General features: G+C 46.5%; 1 protein-coding gene across 2 annotated transcripts in view; it reads right to left on the bottom strand.

Annotated features, from left to right (window-relative positions):
- The window catches only part of adprhl1 (ADP-ribosylhydrolase like 1), a 53,395-nt gene that overhangs the window by 22,429 nt on the left and 11,099 nt on the right, over positions 1 to 19,867 (bottom strand). For both annotated transcript variants that reach the window (XM_072584672.1, XM_072584674.1), the window contains exons 2-3: positions 5,032 to 5,196; positions 4,803 to 4,928 (exon numbers count right to left, since the gene is read on the bottom strand). In XM_072584672.1, the coding sequence (XP_072440773.1) occupies positions 4,803 to 4,928; positions 5,032 to 5,196 (291 nt within the window). The remainder of the gene's footprint in view (positions 1 to 4,802; positions 4,929 to 5,031; positions 5,197 to 19,867) is intronic.

Below are 19,867 nucleotides of genomic sequence, written 5' to 3' on the forward strand. Positions count from 1 at the left end.
TATCCACAACTCCATCTATCTTAGTATCATTACCCACCCTTCCACTTCCAAGTCATTTGTAAAAATCACAAACAGCAGAGATTCCGGATCAGATCCCTGTGGAACACCACTGGTCACCGAGCTCCAGGCTGAATACTTTCCATCTACTACCACCCTCTGTCTTCAATGGGCCAGCCATATCTGTATTCAGACAGCCAAATTTCCCTGTATCCCATCCTCCTTATTTTCTGAATGAGCCTACCATGAGGAACATTATCAAACGCACTGTTAAAATCCAGTTCCACCACATCCACTGCTTTACCTTCATCAATGTGTTTTGTCGCAACCTCAAAGAATTCAATAAGGTTTGTGAGGCATGACCTGCCCCTCACAAAGCCACGCTGACTATCTCTAATGACACTATGCTTTTCCAAATAATCATAAATCCTGTCTCTCCAATAATTTGCCCACCACTGACTTAAGACTGACATAATTCCCAGGATTATCCCTATTCCATTTCTTAAACAAGGAAATAACATTTGCCACCCTCCAATCATCTGGTGCTACTCAAGTGGACAGTGAGGACACAAAGATCATCGTCAAATGTCTTCCCTCACTTCCCCTAGTAACCCACGCTATCCGTTCATCTATCTATTCATACATTAAGATACAAAGCCTTTAAGTTTTTTCTATTATTGAATTTACTTTTATAGTTGGTGGTACAATTTGACATTTTGTCCTATCCTTGTATTTCCTGGTAACAATCAGCTCCATCACTAATCTGCGATCCTACCTCATCCTTTACCTCTCCATCTTCTATTACCATCTATAAAATATTTCTCCTATTTACCTTCAATCTAAAAGTAACCTATAATAGATTCATCGAATTAGCAGCTCTTACCAACTAATGAATTTATGGTTTTCCTGTGATGTCACTCTTACTCTCATGCTGGGCCCCTCAGTCCTGAACTTCAAGTTATTCCATAAAAAAGACATTACAAACTTATTAGCCAAAAATCAAGTGAAAAAGTATTTCATCCCCTCTGCTCAGAATTCCCACATTGCTCCAAACTCCCAGGAATACATACTGACTCAGTATGAGTTTGATTTCTCCTTCTTGATCATGCAAAACTTATTGATCATGCACTGTAGGTTTGCTCGTTGAGCTGGAGGTTTGATATCCAGACGTTTCATTACCTGGCTAGGTAACATCATCACTTGGCGACCTCCAAGTGAAGTGAAGCTATTGTCTCCTGCTTTCTATTTATATCTTTCTCCTGGATGGCGTTCCTGGGGTTTGTGGTGATGTCATTTCCTGTTCATTTTCTGAGGGGTTGATAGATGGTATCCACATCTATGTGCTTGTTTATGGCATTGTGGTTGGAGTACCAGGCCTCTAGGAATTCTCTGGCATGTCTTTGCTCAGCCTGTCCCAGGATAGATGTGTTGTCCCAGTCAAAATGGTGGTCTTTTTCATTCATGTGTAGGGCTATGAGGGAGAGGGGGTCATGTCTTTTTGTGGCTAGCTGGTGTTCGTGTATCCTGGTGGCTAACTTTCTTCCTGTTTGTCCTACGTAGTGTTTGTGGCAGTCCTTGCATGGAATTTTGTAGATGACGTTGGTTTTGTCCATGGGTTGTACTGGGTCTTTTAAGTTTGTTAGTTTTTGTTTGAGAGTATTGGTGGGTTTGTGTGCTACTAGGATTCCAAATGGTCTTAGTAGTCTGGCTGTCATTTCTGAAACTTCTTTGATGTATGGTAAGGTGGTTAGGGTTTCTGGCTGTGTTTGGTCTGCTTGTCGTGGTTTGTTCCTGAGGAATCTGCGGACTGTATTTTTTGAGTATCTGTTCTTCTTGAATAGGTGGTTCTCCTCTGTCTTCCGAAGTTTGTCTGTGCTGCAGTGTGTGGTGGCTCGTTGGAATAGTGTTCTGATACAGCTTCGTTTGTGTGTTTTGGGATGGTTGCTGGTGTAGTTAAGTATTTGGTCAGTGTTTGTCGGTTTTCTGTATACGCAGGTTTGTAGTTCTCCGTTGTCCTTTCTTTCGACTGTGACGCCCAGGAATGCGAGTTTGTTGTCGGTTTCTTCCTCCTTGGTGAACTTTATGCCTGTCAGGGTGTTGTTCATGAAGTTAAATGTCTCTTCTATCTTGTTTTCTTTTGGGAAGACAAAGGTGTCATCTACGTAGCGGACCCAGATTTTTGGTTTGATGGTTGGTAAGGCTGTTTGTTCTAGTCTTTGCATTACCGCTTCTGCTATGAATCCTGATAGCGGAGATCCCATGGGTGTGCCGTTGGTTTGTTTGTAGACTATGTTGTTGAAGGTGAAGTGGGTGGTGAGGCACAGGTCCACTAGCTTCATGATGTTTTCGTTGGTAATGTGATTGATGATGGTTGGGGGGGGGTGATGGTCTCTTCTAAAAGTGTGGTAAGTGTTTCCTTTGCCAGGTCGATGTTGATGGAGATGAACAGTGCTGTTACGTCGAATGAGATCATTGTTTCGTCTTCCTCTATTTTGGTGTTTTTGATGATTTTTAGGAAGTCCTGGGTGGAGTGGATGGAGTGCTGTGACTCTTCTACTAGGTACTTCAGTCTTGTGTGTAGTTCTTTGGCCAGTCTGTAAGTTGGTGTTCCGGGTAGTGAGACTATGGGTCTGAGGGGGGCTCCTGGTTTATGGATTTTGGGTAGTCCGTAGAATTGTGGGGTGTTGGTCCCGTCAAGTTGCATTTTCTAGAATTCTGTCTTGCTTAATTGTCCGGAATTGTGTCATTTTCTTCAGAGATATGGAACTTTGTTTCCTAATTGTGGGGTCGGGTCTAGCACCACCTGTTGGTAGGTGTTGGTGTCTGCGAGTAGTGCATTGGCTTTCTCTATGTAGTCCCCTCTGTTCAGGATGACTGTGAGCCAACCCTTTGTCTGCAGGTAATGTAATGATGTTTTTGTCTTTTTTGAGGTTTTCTAGGGCTTTCGTTTCTTGTGTGTTCAGCTTGTTTCCTTCCCACTTTCGGCTCAGAGTAGGTGCGACTATCTGTCTGATCGTTTGTTGTGTTTCTTCCGTGAGATTGTTGTCCTTCAATGTGGTTTCTAATGCCACGAGGAAATCCTTCTTGTCAGTGTCTCAGTAATTGAAATTTAACCCTTTTACTAGTACCGCTTTTTCTGTGTCTGATAGGGTCCGGTCTGATAAGTTCTTTATCCATGCCCCTGTGTTATCGGTTTTGTCTTTGTTTGTGAGTCTGTCAAGTTTTCTCTTCAGGTCCTGATTTTTTGAAACACAGATAAAGAGCCCTCGGAATCCTAGTATCACACAAACCCACCAACACTCTCAAACAAAAACTAACAAACTTAAAAGACCCAGTACAACCCATGGACAAAACCAGCGTCATCTACAAAATTCCATGCAAGGACTGCCACAAACACTACGTAGGACAAACAGGAAGAAAGTTAGCCACCAGGATACACGAACACCAGCTAGCCACAAAAAGACACGACCCTCTCTCCCTCATAGCCCTACACATGGATGAAAAAAGCCACCATTTCGATTGAGACAACACATCTATCCTGGGACAGGCTGAGCAAAGACATGCCAGAGAATTCCTAGAGGCCTGGCACTCCAACCACAACGCCATAAACAAGCACATAGATCTAGATGCCATCTATCAACCCCTCAGAAAACGAACAGGAAATGACATCACCACAAACCCCAGGAACCCCATCCAGGAGAAAGATATAAATAGAAAGCAGGAGACAACAGCTTCGCTTCACTTGGAGGTCGCCACTGATGATGTTACCTAGCCAGGTAATGAAATGTCTGGATATCAAACCTACAGCTCAGTGAGCAAACCTACACCCTAAACCTCAACCTGAACTACAAACCTTCACAAACCTTGCAAAAGATGATCATGCACTTTTGACAGATCCTATCTTAAGTAGACCTGAAGGTAAGCTGACATTATTCACACTAGTTAAGCATTGAGTCAGGTGATGGAGAAACATTGGGAAGGTCAATGCAACATGAAGGTTGCATTTATTGATCTAGAGAAGTCTCATGACTGGGTGCCTAGGGAAGGAGCCTGGAGATGGGCTAGCATTTGTGAATTCTCCTCTGAGAGGTACATAAGACTATTATAGTTCATGTACAAGGAGTACCAGACAAGAATAAGAAGCAGTGAGGAGGAAGAATGAAAGATTTAAAGTCAGAATTAGATCACATCAAAGACTGGCATTGAAGTCCTATTCCATCTTGGTTATTTGGATATTCTAACTAAGGAAGTGAAATGAGAAGTCCCAGGATCAATGGCAAATGCAGATGACATTGAGCCATACAGAGGGGATGACGAGAATGTGATTGAGTGTCTGGAGAACTGGATAAAAGCACTGCAGAAAATCAGTGGATTGGAGACACAGATTCTGGACTGTCCATTTGAGGATCAAAATGACAGCGTAGAGATTATGGTTGAAGACTTGAAGAAAGTGATTAGTTTCAAGTACCTGGTCAGAAGGTGGAAATATAGCATGCTGAGAAGATTGGAGTAATTGAAAGTGAAGTGTTAGGTAATAGAGTTGTAGAAATGGGAGGGGCAAGAAGAAGATTGAGGATTGATGTCATCTCTCAATGGGAAGTGATTCTTTAAAAATCAGTATCCCAGAGGCTCGGATTTTCAGTTATTGAGTATATTCAAGAGAGAAATTGATTGAGTTATCGGGGATCTGAAGGAATTAGGGAATGTGAAGATGGGAGAGTTCATGTAAAAGGTCTGTTTCAACCTTAGCGAATGATAGAAGAATTTTGAAAAGTCAATTGGCCTTCAACTTTGTACGTTATTACCTGTAGGGTGGTTGTGTGTCATTCGCCCTGATTCGATGCTCACTTGCACGAGATTGTCCAGTTTCTCAGGTTGCCAATACCTCATCCCGATGCACATGGCTTTAGTGGCTGCCCCAAATCCTGACCCTTCATTAAAACAGAAATGGTGAGAGATGAAACGTCAGGACTGTGGTCAGACATTGAGATGCTCCCGATTACCAAGACGACACCTGCAGTGGGTACCGCATACCTTTCTCATTGAAAGGGGTGTGCCATCCCAAGACATAGTTATCGGGTTTGAGTTGGGTGCAGCCTTCAATGGTCGCTGGGTCTGGCCGTCGTTTATGGATTTTCTCAACAATCTCGGCGTAGACTTTCACCATTTCACGATAAAGATCCTCAAGGGACCAGAAATCTAGAAGTTCAAGTACAGATAAAGTTAGTTTCAGAATATTCTTTTAAAAAGGCATGTTTGGATCCTTCCATGCCCTCGCCCACCACATCCCTGTTATCTCCTCTAGCCTCACAACCCTCTGAGATCTCTGCTTTCCTCTGGAAAGTCCTGATTTAAATGACCCACTACTGGAGACTGCACTTTCATCTGGTCAGCACCTTAACTCTGAAACTCCCTCTGTATATTTCTACACCTCTCCACCTCACCTCTTTCCCTCAGTCTGCTTCTTAGAACCCATTTTTTTGACCAGGCTTCTAATCACCTGCCCTAATGCTGTATCAGGTGATTTAGTGTTAACATTTATTTGGTAATAGCTCCTGTGACGCACCTTAGGGCATCCTACCACATTATGGGTGCCATGTCAATGCAAGCAACTTCGCTTCATTTCGCAGAACCAAAACATTGTTTCAGTGCTGGAGGAAGCATTTGGTCCACTGTGTTGTCAAAAGAGGACACCCCATGATCTTCTCCCCGTGACCTTGCACGTGCTTTGCTTTTGGATAATAATCCAATTCCTTATCGAACGCTTTGATTGAACCTGCTTTCACGACAGTGTCAGTCAATGCATTCCAAATGCCAAATGCCCTTACTGATAATGTAGACTGTCTATTTTCATCACCAACATTTTACACTCAGTTGTATCAGCTGCTATCAGGGAAAACAGGAATGAAAACGGACGGCAGTACTTAGACAAGAAGTAATTTCTGAGCAGCCAGTAATGCCCAAATCTCATGAGGGATGTTTTCGACTCAGCCAGACCACTCAAACATTCTTAAGCAGGCAACCCCAGACCATAACTTTGCAATTTGTTTCGGTAAGTGTACGGCGAAAATTATCCAGATTAAGTTAGTGAGGTTGACTAGTAGATTTTAAAACCGACAGAAATTTATTCACAACATTATACAATTAAACACAAAGAACAGAATAAAAAGAGCCCCAGAGAACTCAGTCTATCCAAACGAGACTTAAGTATGCTGTTCCGAATATACACAACAGTCCCAATAAACAAACTCCCTTTAAAACCCAGTATAAATGCTTACAGGTTGAAGTTGAAGGGCTGAAAAAGAAAGAGAGAGTTTCCACACAGTTCAGGACTGACCTAAACTGCTCAGCAAGAGAGCTGACCACTCCCCTTTCATTATACAGGTCACTTCTAAAACATGACCACTTTGGCCTGAAGTCTCATCTGTTTACATATAAACAAAAGGCCTCTCAAAATCCTTTTCATCTCTGTACCAAACCAGACTGATCGGAGCCCAGCCTGGTTTATTTTCCCTGTGGAAAAAAAATCAAAGACAGAGTACCCTTGAGCCGGGGAACAGCCTTTAGAAAAAAGAGGGACTAGCTTTGTGACAGTGAGTAAAGAAAAATGAGCAGAAGGATGGGTTAAAACAAGAATGCTGAACAATTTCAAAGCAAAGCACTCAAAGGATCAATGTGAAATATAAATTAGCAGCAAAAAGAATAAAGATATATAAATGAACTCTGGGAGGTGTTTTCAAGCAAAGAGCATGACAATGAAAGAGTTGACAAGGAAAAATGGAAATTGTGAGATTCTTGTTGGTCAGTGATATCCTGTTTGGTTTCTGCAGTGTGTGGATTTGTGTGGGAAATCATATCTGCCCGCCTTGACAGAGCTTTTTAAATAAGTAATAAAGAGGTTTGATGAGGGGAGTGTGGTGGAGGTGATCTACATGGACTTCAATAAGGCGTACAATAAGGTTCCACATGGTAGACTAGTTAGCAAGGTTAAATGAGATGGAATACAGGGAGAACTAATCATTTGGCTATGGAACTAGCTCAAAGGTAGAGGATGGTGGTGAAGGGTTGCTTTTTAGACTGGAGGCCTGTGACCAGCAGTGTGCCATTAGGATCAGTGCTGAATCCACTGCTTCTCATCATTTATATAAATGATTTGGATGTGAACTTCAGAAGGATGGTTAGTAATTTTGCAGACGACACCAAAATTGGAATTGTAGTGGGCAACGAAGGAGATTACCTCAGAGTATTACAGGACCTTAATCAGAGCAGTGGAGGCAATGGCCTAGTGGTACTGTTCCTGGACTGTTAATCTTGAGGCCTAGATAATGCTTTGAGGACCTGAGTTCAAATCCTGCCATGGCAGATCAAGGGATTTGAACTAAATTTCTTTAAAAAACTGGAATTAGGTGTCAAATGATGACCATGTATCCATTGCTGATTTTGGAAAAACCCATCTGGTTCACTTATGTCCTTTAGGGAAGGAAACCTGGTCTGGCCTACATGTGACTCCAGACCCACAGCAATGTGGTTGACTCTTAACTGCCCTCTGGGCTATTAAGGATGGGCAATAAATGTTGCCTAGTCAGTGACACCCACGTCCTGTGAACAAATAATACAAAAAATGGGCCAATGGTCTCAGGAGAGGCAGGTGGAGTTTAATGTAAACAAATAGACAAATAGATGAATGTAGACAAAGGCAAATCAGAGTAAGATTTAAACACTTAATGGTAAGTGTTGCTGAACAAAGACACCTTGGAGTGCAGGTTCATAGTTCCTTGAAAGTGGAGTCACAGGTAGATAGGAGAGTGAAGAAGGCACTGACTCTACTTTCCTTTATTAGTCAGAGTATTGAGTACAGGAGTTGGGAGGTCACGTTGTGGCTATACAGGACATTGGTTAGGTCACTTAGGAATATTGCGTGCAATTCTGGTCTCCCTCCTATCGGGAAGATGTTGTGAAGCTTGAAAGGGTTCAGAAAAAATTTACAAGAATATTGCCAAGGTTAGAGGGCTTGAGCTACAAGGAGAGGCTGAACAGGCTGGGGCTGTTTTCCCTGGAGCGTTGGAGGCTGAGGGGTGACCTTATAGAGGTTTATAAAATTATGAGGGGCATGGATAGGGCAAATAGCCAAGGTCTTTTCCCTGGGGTCGGGGAGTCCAGAACTAAAGGGCATAGGTTTAGGGTGAGAGGGGAAAGATATAAAAGAGACCTAAGGGGCAACATTTTCACACAGAGGATGGTGTGTGTATGGAATGAGCTGGCAGAGGATGTGGTGGAGGCTGATACAATTACAACATTTAAAAGGCATTTGGATGGGTATATGAATAGGAAGGGTTTGGAGGGATATGGGCCAAATGCTGGCAAATGGGACTAGATTACGTCAGGATATCTGGTCAGCATGGACCAGTTGGACTGAAGGGTCTATTTCCATGCTGTACAGCTCTATGACTCTAAGACTTTGATCAGGCTCCAATGTAAGCCATAACTAAGGCTCCATTACCCCTCACAAATAAGAATTTCCTCCTAGATTCTTTGGGCCACTCATTCCTATATTCTACACTACTCCTTAATTGGCTGTTTCACAGACTGCCAACTTGTAAGATTAAAGAAAATAAAAATGTACAGTCAATCAGCCTTGTGCTAAATGGGTGATATATCAAGGCAGTGTTTGGTTGTGTTTATATTGTGTTACATGAGTTTTCACACTCATCACCCCTGGGCTCTAATCTGCTACATGCTATTCTGGGTACCCAGAACCATATCGGAGTAATGTCAGTGATCTCTAGAACAGGATTGTGATGGAGGTCAATGAGTGCACACAAATTCACAGAATACCTTGCATTCTGTTGGTGTGCCAACGATCCCTGGCTCTTAAAGGATGAACTACCCAATGATGGTCCAGACAAAAAATAACAAGGTGATTTGTGTTAAACACTTTCAGAAATATGCAAAACTCAGGGACATTTTCTAATCAATTTGATCATCAATATTTTCCTCCAGTCAACTTTTCCTCCAATTCACTTTTGTTTAAATGGTCATTCAGTGTAAATTCAGTCATGAAGATACCATGAAATAATCGCAAGAGATCTCAATGTGTCCCGTTGTTATGTATATTCAAGGCTGAGGTTGATATACTGTTGGGCAGTAAGGAAAATAAGGCACATGTTGATTAGGCAAGAAAGTAGAGTGGAGATCAAAAATCAGCCTTGGTCTTAGTGTTGCACCCAATTTGTATGATCTTACTTTCAAAGATTTCATGAAAATGTTAGTACGTACAATTTCACTCAGCTGCACATGAGACAAAAGAAATGAAGAAGTAACAGGATACTCTACAACACTGCATGGATACGATCGGGATTCTCTATCGTTGGGATGAAAATATTGTTTGGCTACAGTGTGAGGACAGGTTTAACGCTGTGTGTTTGCTGAGGGAATATTCTGAAGGTACTATGTGTACTGTGGCCTTTTTCTGCAGGTGTACTGTGGTGTAATTTGTATGTTCTGTGTGGTTGTGTACTGTGATTACATTCTGCCTTGTAATTTGAAAGGAGACTGTGTGATCTGTGTGTATACTGAGGGATTACACTGCAAATACTCTGTGCACGCATGCGTATACTGTGGGAGTATCCTGCAGACTGTGGAAGTTTTCAGGAGGAACTGTGTGATTAAGTTGGGAATATTCTGCCCATAATGTATGCACATTGTCGAAGAAAGCTACAAGTACTGACTGTATAGTGTAGATGCAATCGACTATACTGGGTGTATTCTATAAGTACTGTTTGAAAATTGAGAGAATTTTGGAGGTACGGTTTGTACCCAATAAGAAGATTCTGTAGGTATGCAATGAAAGTATGTTGCAAGAACTGTATACTGTCATTCTGTAACCCACCTCACCCAAGACCTGCACGCTGCTGCCACACCTCCAAGGCTTTGTATTTTACAGTCAAAGCAACAGCAGTGTTTAATTTTCATTGTGATTCTTTCAGGCTGAAGTAAAGATTATTAATCATTAATCTGCAGTCCATGCCTGCATCAAACAGATGCCCTGTTTGGTGAAGGAATCCAATTGATGAAGTCCCTATGACCAGCCAGGAGGAACAAGGCAGAACTCTGGAGCTTGCTGCTTTGCCACCAGGTCCAACTCACCACTGAGTGTACTCATGTTGTTCTCAGCTCTGAGCCAGTCAACCAGCAGCCCTCATCAACCTTTGGGTTTCCGTTCTCTTCGTACTTAACCCCTGATAGCTATCAGTGCATTGAGCAACTTTCTGCTCACTTTCCTGGTGATTGCTCTGGTGTGTTCTTACACTGCGAGCTAGCACTCTTTACTTTCCCTTCAACCTTTGACCCCACACAATGAGCCAGAGGTGCCTTAGGGACCAGCGTTCTCCCCTTCACCCCAGGTTCATGGTACTTTGATGAAATGTGATGAGCCTCTTGCATGGGATCCCTCTGGGTGCTCCGGTTTCCTCCCACAGTCCAAAGTTTGGCCATGCTAAATTGCCCATAGTGTTCAGGGATGTGTAAGCTAGGTGTATTAGTCAGGGGAATGGGTTTGGGTGGGATACTCTTCGGAGAGTCAGTGTGGACCTGTTAGGCCAAAGAGCCTGCTTCCACGCTGTAGGGATTCCTTGATTCCATGAACACTCATGCAACCAAAAGCAAGTAGTCACAAGCATGAGAGTCCAGAAATGGTTCTTCTTCCTCGTGAGGTCTGGCAATCTTCTGCCACACGGTCCAGTGAGAGTGGGTCAACTAATGGTCAAAACTGCCGCATTCCGCACAGTATTCCTTTACAATGGGGATAACTTGAACCACTGCAGTGTGAGGAGTGCCGATCATTCGCTAAGGAGGGTACCACTGGAAGGTCTCAATGCTAGTGAGGTTTGAGCAGAGCAGTCAGGTGCTCCTCTGAAGCCTGACCTCTTTGGCAGAGCTTACATGAACAGGAACTTAGTTAAAATAGTCCTGTGCCCCGCGCAATCCTCCATAACAACATTGCCCACTCTCTCTTGCAATAGGTCCCCATGGCAACGGATAATCATTGCTATCTGTGACATCCACCACTGCAGGCTCACAGGTATTAGAGGGTGGCACGGTGGCACAGTGGTTAGCACTGCTACCTCCCAGCACTAGAGACCCAGGTTCAATTCCTGCCTCAGGCGACTGTCTGTGTGGAGTTTGCACGTTCTCCCTGTGTCTGTGTGGGTTTCCTCGGGGTGCTCTGGTTTCTTCCCACAGTCCAAAAATGTGCAGGTTAGGTGAATTGGCCATGCTAAATTGCCTGTAGTGTTAGGTGTAAGGGGGTCTGGGTCAGTGTAAACTTGTTGGGCCGAAGGGCCTGTCTCCACACTGTAAGTAATCTAATCTAAAAAAAATGCAAATTTGTATTCCATTTTATACTGCTTACACGCAAATGCAAGGAACTAATGTTCGAATCGTGTCTTTTTTGTCTTTAAAAAGTGTGGATTGCAAGGAGGTAGAATTGATTTAAAAGCAAAATTACCAGGATGCCCGTCGAATTTCATACCTATTGTGAACTCTGTTATTTGTGGCTAGGGGTTTCAGCAATACGCAGATGATCAGGATTAGAATTGTTGATCAGAAGTGAAGCTGATTGGTTTTCAGCAAACTGAAGAGGTTGGAACTGGAAACAAGTTACAGACACGGGGAGGGAGAATGACATAGGAGATGTGGGCTGTTGTCCTCCCCAGCAGACCCAGCCTGTTTTCGACACCAAAAAAAAAAGCTTCAGTTTAATCTTGAGGAAAACCAATGACCTTTTCTGCAGCAGTCGCTGTGAACTGTGACTTTGGAACTGATAAATCAGAGACATTTTCCAAGTTTGATCTGTACTTCTTAAAAACCCAGCAGAAGCTTTCCGAAAAAGACAAGTGAACGCCAAGGGCCTGGTTGGCTGAAAATCTCAGCATTGGAATGTGGGAGTAAAGATCACCGAGCCAACTTTCTAGTTTATTTCGTGTGTGTGTGTGTGTCAGATGAGTTAGTAATCTTACATGCCAATGGTACATGTTAAGGGGGATAGAATACCCCCACTCCCCCCGTCCTCACTTCCACCCCACCAATCTCCGAATACAGCGCATTACCCTCTGCCATCTCCGCCACCTACAGTCAGACCCCACCACCAGAAGATATTTCCCTCCCCATCCCTATTGGCATTCTGCAGAGACCACTCCCTCTGCGACTCCCTCATTTGGTCCATGCCCCCCACCAACCCACCCCCCAACCCCAGCACCTTCCCTTGCCACCACAAGCAGTGCAAAACCAACACCCACCCCTCTCCCCTCGCTTTCGTCCAAGGGCCCAAAAGATCCTTCCACATTCAGCAGACATTATCCTGCACATCCAAACACCTCATCTACTGTGTCCACTGCTCTCGATGTGGTCTCCTCTACACTGGGGAGACAGGACGCCAACTTGCGGAACATTTCAGGGAGCATCTCTGGGACACACGTACCAAACAACCCCACCGCCCCATGGGTGATCACTTCAACTCCTTCTTCCACTCCACCAAAGATGTGCAAGTCCTGGGCCTCCCCTACTGCCAAATTCTAGCCACCCAACTGAGGCAGAACATCTCATCTTCCACCTTGGGACCTTCCAACCACACAGAATCAATGTCGATTTCACTAGTTTCCTCATCTCCCGCGCCCCTCCCCCCACCCCACCACCTTATCCCAGATCCAACCTTCCAACTCGGCATTGCCCTCTTGACCTGTCCTACCTGTCCATCTTCCTTCCCGCCTATCCACTCCATCCTCTTCTCCAGCCTATCACCATCACCCCCGACCTCTATCCACCTATCACCTTCCCAGCTACCTTCCTCCAGCCCCAGCCCCACCCTCCTATTTATTTCTCAGCCATCTTCTCCCCCACCCCACCCTCCCAACATTCCTGATGAAGGGCTTACACCCAAAACGTGGATCCTCCTGCTCCTGGGATGCTGCCTGACCTGCTGTGCTTTTCCAGCACCACACTCTGGACTCTGATCTCCAGCATCTGTAGTCATTGCTTTCTCCAAATGGTTTATATCTGTTTATCTGATACTATAGTCTAGTTACGTATAATAAGTAAAAAATCTTGTTGAGTACAGAAACCTGGTTCATATTTTATATCAACCTTAGTCTAAAAGTAAGACAAATTGAGATGCTGTGCACACAAAAAAGAATTAACATTAGGTGCAACTCTGAGAATAATGAGGCTCAATTTACAGTGTATCACTCTGGTGGGTCATCACACTAGAACTTTCACACAAATCTTCATGTGACCCCTTCCTTACGGTATCACTGCTCTCAGTCCCAAAACCCCCAGGTGGTTTAGGCATGTGAGGAGGACGTTTGCTGCGGTTCAACATGCTGCAGGATGGCACGGTTAGTGACCTCCAAGTACTTGAACCTGCAATTAACTGGGCATCAGCCGCAGCTTCCTAGCTGGGGCCGGGCCAGGACGTTCCAGGAGGCATTGTGCCATCTGGCGGGTATCAGTAGATGCATTATCAACAAACAGAAATCGCAATTATATAGCAACTATCACAAACCATCAGGGCAGCTAAAGGCTATTTGAAGCTATTGAAGCAACTTGCAAGTGTAGTTATTGTAGTGACGGAGACAACAGGGCAGCAGCTAAGGGGCACACTAACTGTCCACCTGAAGTGGGCAGATTCCCTGATTTAGGGATCTCATATTTCTGATACATATTGGGTAGGACACTGGACAGGCTACAAACTTCTCCTGCTCTTCTCTGAAAAGGAAAATGGCACCACTTACATCAATCCATGCAGACATCACCCCACCCCAACACTGCACTTCCAACAGCGCAGAACTCCTTCACGGCTACACTTCCAACAGTGCAGCACCCCTTCAGGGTTACACTTCCAACAGTGCAGTACTCCTTCAGGGTTACACTTCCAACAGCGCAGCACTCCTTCAGGGCTACACTTCCAACAGTGCAGCACCCCTTCAGGGTTACACTTCCAACAGCGCAGCACTCCTTCAGGGCTACACTTCCAACAGTGCAGTACTCCTTCAGGGTTACACTTCCAACAGTGCAGCACTCGTTCAGGGTTACACTTGCAACAGCGCAGTCCTCCTTCAGGGTTACACTTGCAACAGCGCAGTCCTCCTTCAGGGTTACACTTGCAACAGCGCAGTCCTCCTTCCGACTGCACTTCCAACAGTGCAGCACCCCTTCAGGGTTACACTTCCAACAGCGCAGTACTCCTTCACGGCTACACTTCCAACAGCGCTGCACTCCTTCAGGGCTACATTTCCAACAGTGCAGTACTCCTTCAGGGCTACACATCCAACAGTGCAGTACTCCTTCAGGGTTACACTTCGAACAGCACAGCACTCCTTCCGGGCTACACTTCCAACAGCGTAGTACACTGTCTGGGCTACACTTCCAAAAGTGCAGTACTCCTTCAGGGCTACACTTGGAACAGTGCAGCACTCCTTCAGGGTTACACTTCCAACCGCGCAGTACACATTCACGGCTTCACTGCCAACCGCGCAGTACACCTTCAGGGCTACACTTGCAACAGCACAATACTCTGTCAGGGCTACCCTACCAACAGCGCAGTACGACATCAGCTCTACACATCCAACAGCGTAGCACTCCTTCAGGGTTACACTTCCAACAGTGCAGTCCTTATTCAAGGCTACAGTTCCAACAGTGTGGTAATCCTTTTGTGTTCCACTTCCAACAGTGCAGCTCTCCTTCAGGGTTACACTTCCAACAGCGCAGTACACCTTCAGGGTTACACTTCCAACACTGCAGTACACCTTCAGGGTTACACTTCCAACAGCGCAGTACTCCTTCAGGGTTACACTTCCAACAGCGCAGTACTCCTTCAGGGTTACACTTCCAACAGCGCAGTACACCTTCAGGGTTACATTTCCAACACTGCAGTACTCCTTCAGGGTTACATTTCCAACACTGCAGTACTCCTTCAGGGTTACACTTCCAACAGCGCAGTACACCTTCAGGGTTACATTTCCAACACTGCAGTACTCCTTCAGGGTTACACTTCCAACAGTGCAGTACCCCTTCAGAGTTACACTTCCAACAGCGCAGTACTCCTTCAGGGCTACACTTCCAACAGCGCAGTAGCCCTTCAGGGTTACACTTCCAACAGTGCAGTACCCCTTCAGGGTTACACTTCCAACAGCGCAGTACCCCTTCAGGGTTACACTTCCAACAGTGCAGTACACCATCAGGGTTACACTTCCAACAACGCAGTACCCCTTCAGGGTTACACTTCCAACAGCGCAGTACCCCTTCAGGGTTACACTTCCAACAGCGCAGTACACCTTCAGGGTTACACTTCCAACAGCGCAGTACCCCTTCAGGGTTACACTTCCAACAGCGCAGTACACCATCAGGGTTACACTTCCAACAGCGCAGTACCCCTTCAGGGTTACACTTCCAACAGCGCAGTACCCCTTCAGGGTTACACTTCCAACAGCGCAGTACACCTTCAGGGTTACACTTCCAACAGCGCAGTTCACCTTCAGGGTTACACTTCCAACACTGCAGTACACCATCAGGGTTACACTTCCAACAGTGCAGCTCTCCTTCAGGGTTACACTTCCAACAGCGCAGTACACCTTCAGGGTTACACTTCCAACAGTGCAGCACTCCTTCAGGGTTACACTTCCAACAGCGCAGTACCCCTTCAGGGTTACACTTCCAACACTGCAGTACACAATCAGGGTTACACTTCCAACAGTGCAGCTCTCCTTCAGGGTTACACTTCCAACAGCGCAGTACACCATCAGGGTTGCACTTCCAACAGCGCAGTACCCCTTCAGGGTTACACTTCCAACAGCGCAGTACCCCTTCAGGGTTACACTTCCAACAGCGCAGTACACCTTCAGGGTTACACTTCCAACAGCGCAGTACACCTCCAGGGTTACACTTCCAACAGTGCAGTACCCCTTCAGGGTTACACTTCCAAAACTGCAGTACACCATCAGGGTTACACTTCCAACAGCGCAGTACACCTTCAGGGTTACACTTCCAACAGCGCAGTACACCTTCAGGGTTACACTTCCAACAGTGCAGTACACCTTCAGGGTTACACTTCCAACAGTGCAGTACCCCTTCAGGTTTACACTTCCAACAGTGCAGTACCCCTTCAGGGTTACACTTCCAACAGTGCAGTACACGTTCAGGGTTACACTTCCAACAGTGCAGTACCCCTTCAGGGTTACCCTTCCAACCGTGCAGCTCTCCTTCAGGGTTACACTTCCAACAGTGCAGCACCCCTTCAGGGTTACACTTCCAACAGTGCAGCACTCCTTCAGGGTTACACTTCCAACCGTGCAGCTCTCCTTCAGGGTTACACTTCCAACAGTGCAGTACCCCTTCAGGGTTACCCTTCCAACCGTGCAGCTCTCCTTCAGGGTTACACTTCCAACAGTGCAGCACCCCTTCAGGGTTACACTTCCAACACTGCAGTACCCCTTCAGGGTTACACTTCCAACAGTGCAGTACCCCTTCAGGGTTACACTTCCAACAGTGCAGTACCCCTTCAGGGTTACCCTTCCAACCGTGCAGCTCTCCTTCAGGGTTACACTTCCAACAGTGCAGCACCCCTTCAGGGTTACCCTTCCAACCGTGCAGCTCTCCTTCAGGGTTACACTTCCAACAGTGCAGCACCCCTTCAGGGTTACACTTCCAACACTGCAGTACCCCTTCAGGGTTACACTTCCAACACTGCAGTACCCCTTCAGGGCTACACTTCCAACAGTGCAGTACCCCTTCAGGGCTACACTTCCAACACTGCAGTACTCCTTCAGGGTTACACTTCGAACAGCACAGCACACCTTCTGTGCTACACTTCCAACAGCGTAGTACACCGTCTGGGCTACACTTCCAAAAGTGCAGTACTCATTCAGGGCTACACTTGGAACAGTGCAGCACTCCTTCAGGGTTACACTTCCAACCGCGCAGTACACCTTCACGGCTTCACTGCCAACCGCGCAGAACACCTTCAGGGCTACACTTGCAACAGCGCAATACTCTGTCAGGGCTACCCTACCAACAGCGCAGTATGACATCAGCTCTACACATCCAACAGCGTAGCACTCCTTCAGGGTTACACTTCCAACAGTGCAGTCCTTATTCAAGGCTACAGTTCCAACAGTGTGGTAATCCTTTTGTGTTCCACTTCCAACAGTGCAGCTCTCCTTCAGGGTTACACTTCCAACAGCGCAGTACACCTTCAGGGTTACACTTCCAACACTGCAGTACACCTTCAGGGTTACACTTCCAACAGCGCAGTACTCCTTCAGGGCTACACTTCCAACAGCGCAGTACACCTTCAGGGTTACACTTCCAACAGCGCAGTACTCCTTCAGGGCTACACTTCCAACAGTGCAGTACTCCTTCAGGGTTACACTTCCAACAGCGCAGTACACCATCAGGGTTACACTTCCAACAGCGCAGTACTCCTTCAGGGCTACACTTCCAACAGCGCAGTACACCTTCAGGGTTACACTTCCAACACTGCAGTACTCCTTCAGGGTTACACTTCGAACAGTGCAGTACCCCTTCAGGGTTACACTTCCAACAGCGCAGTACCCCTTCAGGGTTACACTTCCAACAGTGCAGTACCCCTTCAGGGTTACACTTCCAACAGCGCAGTACTCCTTCAGGGTTACACTTCCAACACTGCAGTACTCCTTCAGGGTTACACTTCCAACAGTGCAGTACCCCTTCAGGGTTACACTTCCAACAGCGCAGTACCCCTTCAGGGTTACACTTCCAACAGCGCAGTACACCATCAGGGTTACACTTCCAACAGCGCAGTACCCCTTCAGGGTTACACGTCCAACAGCGCAGTACCCCTTCAGGGTTACACTTCCAACAGCACAGTACACCTTCAGGGTTACACTTCCAACAGCGCAGTACACCTTCAGGGTTACACTTCCAACAGTGCAGTACCCCTTCAGGGTTACACTTCCAACACTGCAGTACACCATCAGGGTTACACTTCCAACAGTGCAGCTCTCCTTCAGGGTTACACTTCCAACAGCGCAGTACACCATCAGGGTTACACTTCCAACAGCGCAGTACCCCTTCAGGGTTACACTTCCAACAGCGCAGTCCCCCTTCAGGGTTACACTTCCAACAGCGCAGTACACCTTCAGGGTTACACTCCCAACAGAGCAGTACACCTTCAGGGTTACACTTCCAACAGTGCAGTAACCCTTCAGGGTTACACTTCCAACACTGCAGTACACCATCAGGGTTACACTTCCAACAGCGCAGTACACCTTCAGGGTTACACTTCCAACAGCGCAGTACACCTTCAGGGTTACACTTCCAACAGTGCAGTACACCTTCAGGGTTACACTTCCAACAGTGCAGTACCCCTTCAGGGTTACACTTCCAACAGTGCAGTACCCCTTCAGGGTTACACTTCCAACAGTGCAGTACACGTTCAGGGTTACACTTCCAACAGTGCAGTACCCCTTCAGGGTTACCCTTCCAACCGTGCAGCTCTCCTTCAGGGTTACACTTCCAACAGTGCAGCACCCCTTCAGGGTTACACTTCCATCAGCGCAGTACACCTTCAGGGTTACCCTTCCAACCGTGCAGCTCTCCTTCAGGGTTACACTTCCAACAGTGCAGCACCCCTTCAGGGTTACACTTCCAACAGTGCAGTACCCCTTCAGGGTTACACTTCCAACAGTGCAGTACCCCTTCAGGGTTACACTTCCAACAGTGCAGTACCCCTTCAGGGTTACACTTCCAACAGCGCAGTACACCATCAGGGTTACACTTCCAACAGCGCAGTACCCCTTCAGGGTTACACTTCCAACAGCGCAGTACCCCTTCAGGGTTACACTTCCAACAGCGCAGTACACCTTCAGGGTTACACTTCCAACAGCGCAGTACACCTTCAGGGTTACACTTCCAACAGTGCAGTACCCCTTCAGGGTTACACTTCCAACACTGCAGTACACCATCAGGGTTACACTTCCAACAGCGCAGTACACCTTCAGGGTTACACTTCCAACAGCGCAGTACACCTTCAGGGTTACACTTCCAACAGTGCAGTACACCTTCAGGGTTACACTTCCAACAGTGCAGTACCCCTTCAGGTTTACACTTCCAACAGTGCAGTACCCCTTCAGGGTTACCCTTCCAACCGTGCAGCTCTCCTTCAGGGTTACACTTCCAACAGTGCAGCACCCCTTCAGGGTTACACTTCCAACAGTGCAGCACTCCTTCAGGGTTACACTTCCAACCGTGCAGCTCTCCTTCAGGGTTACACTTCCAACAGTGCAGCACCCCTTCAGGGTTACCCTTCCAACCGTGCAGCTCTCCTTCAGGGTTACACTTCCAACAGTGCAGCACCCCTTCAGGGTTACACTTCCAACACTGCAGTACCCCTTCAGGGTTACACTTCCAACAGTGCAGTACCCCTTCAGGGTTACACTTCCAACAGTGCAGTACCCCTTCAGGGTTACCCTTCCAACCGTGCAGCTCTCCTTCAGGGTTACACTTCCAACAGTGCAGCACCCCTTCAGGGTTACCCTTCCAACCGTGCAGCTCTCCTTCAGGGTTACACTTCCAACAGTGCAGCACCCCTTCAGGGTTACACTTCCAACACTGCAGTACCCCTTCAGGGTTACACTTCCAACACTGCAGTACCCCTTCAGGGCTACACTTCCAACAGTGCAGTACCCCTTCAGGGCTACACTTCCAACACTGCAGTACTCCTTCAGGGTTACACTTCCAACCGTGCAGCTCTCCTTCAGGGTTACACTTCCAACAGTGCAGCACCCCTTCAGGGTTACCCTTCCAACCGTGCAGCTCTCCTTCAGGGTTACACTTCCAA

The sequence above is a fragment of the Chiloscyllium punctatum genome, chromosome 15, assembly GCF_047496795.1.
Source record: "Chiloscyllium punctatum isolate Juve2018m chromosome 15, sChiPun1.3, whole genome shotgun sequence".
Taxonomy (NCBI): domain Eukaryota; kingdom Metazoa; phylum Chordata; class Chondrichthyes; order Orectolobiformes; family Hemiscylliidae; genus Chiloscyllium; species Chiloscyllium punctatum.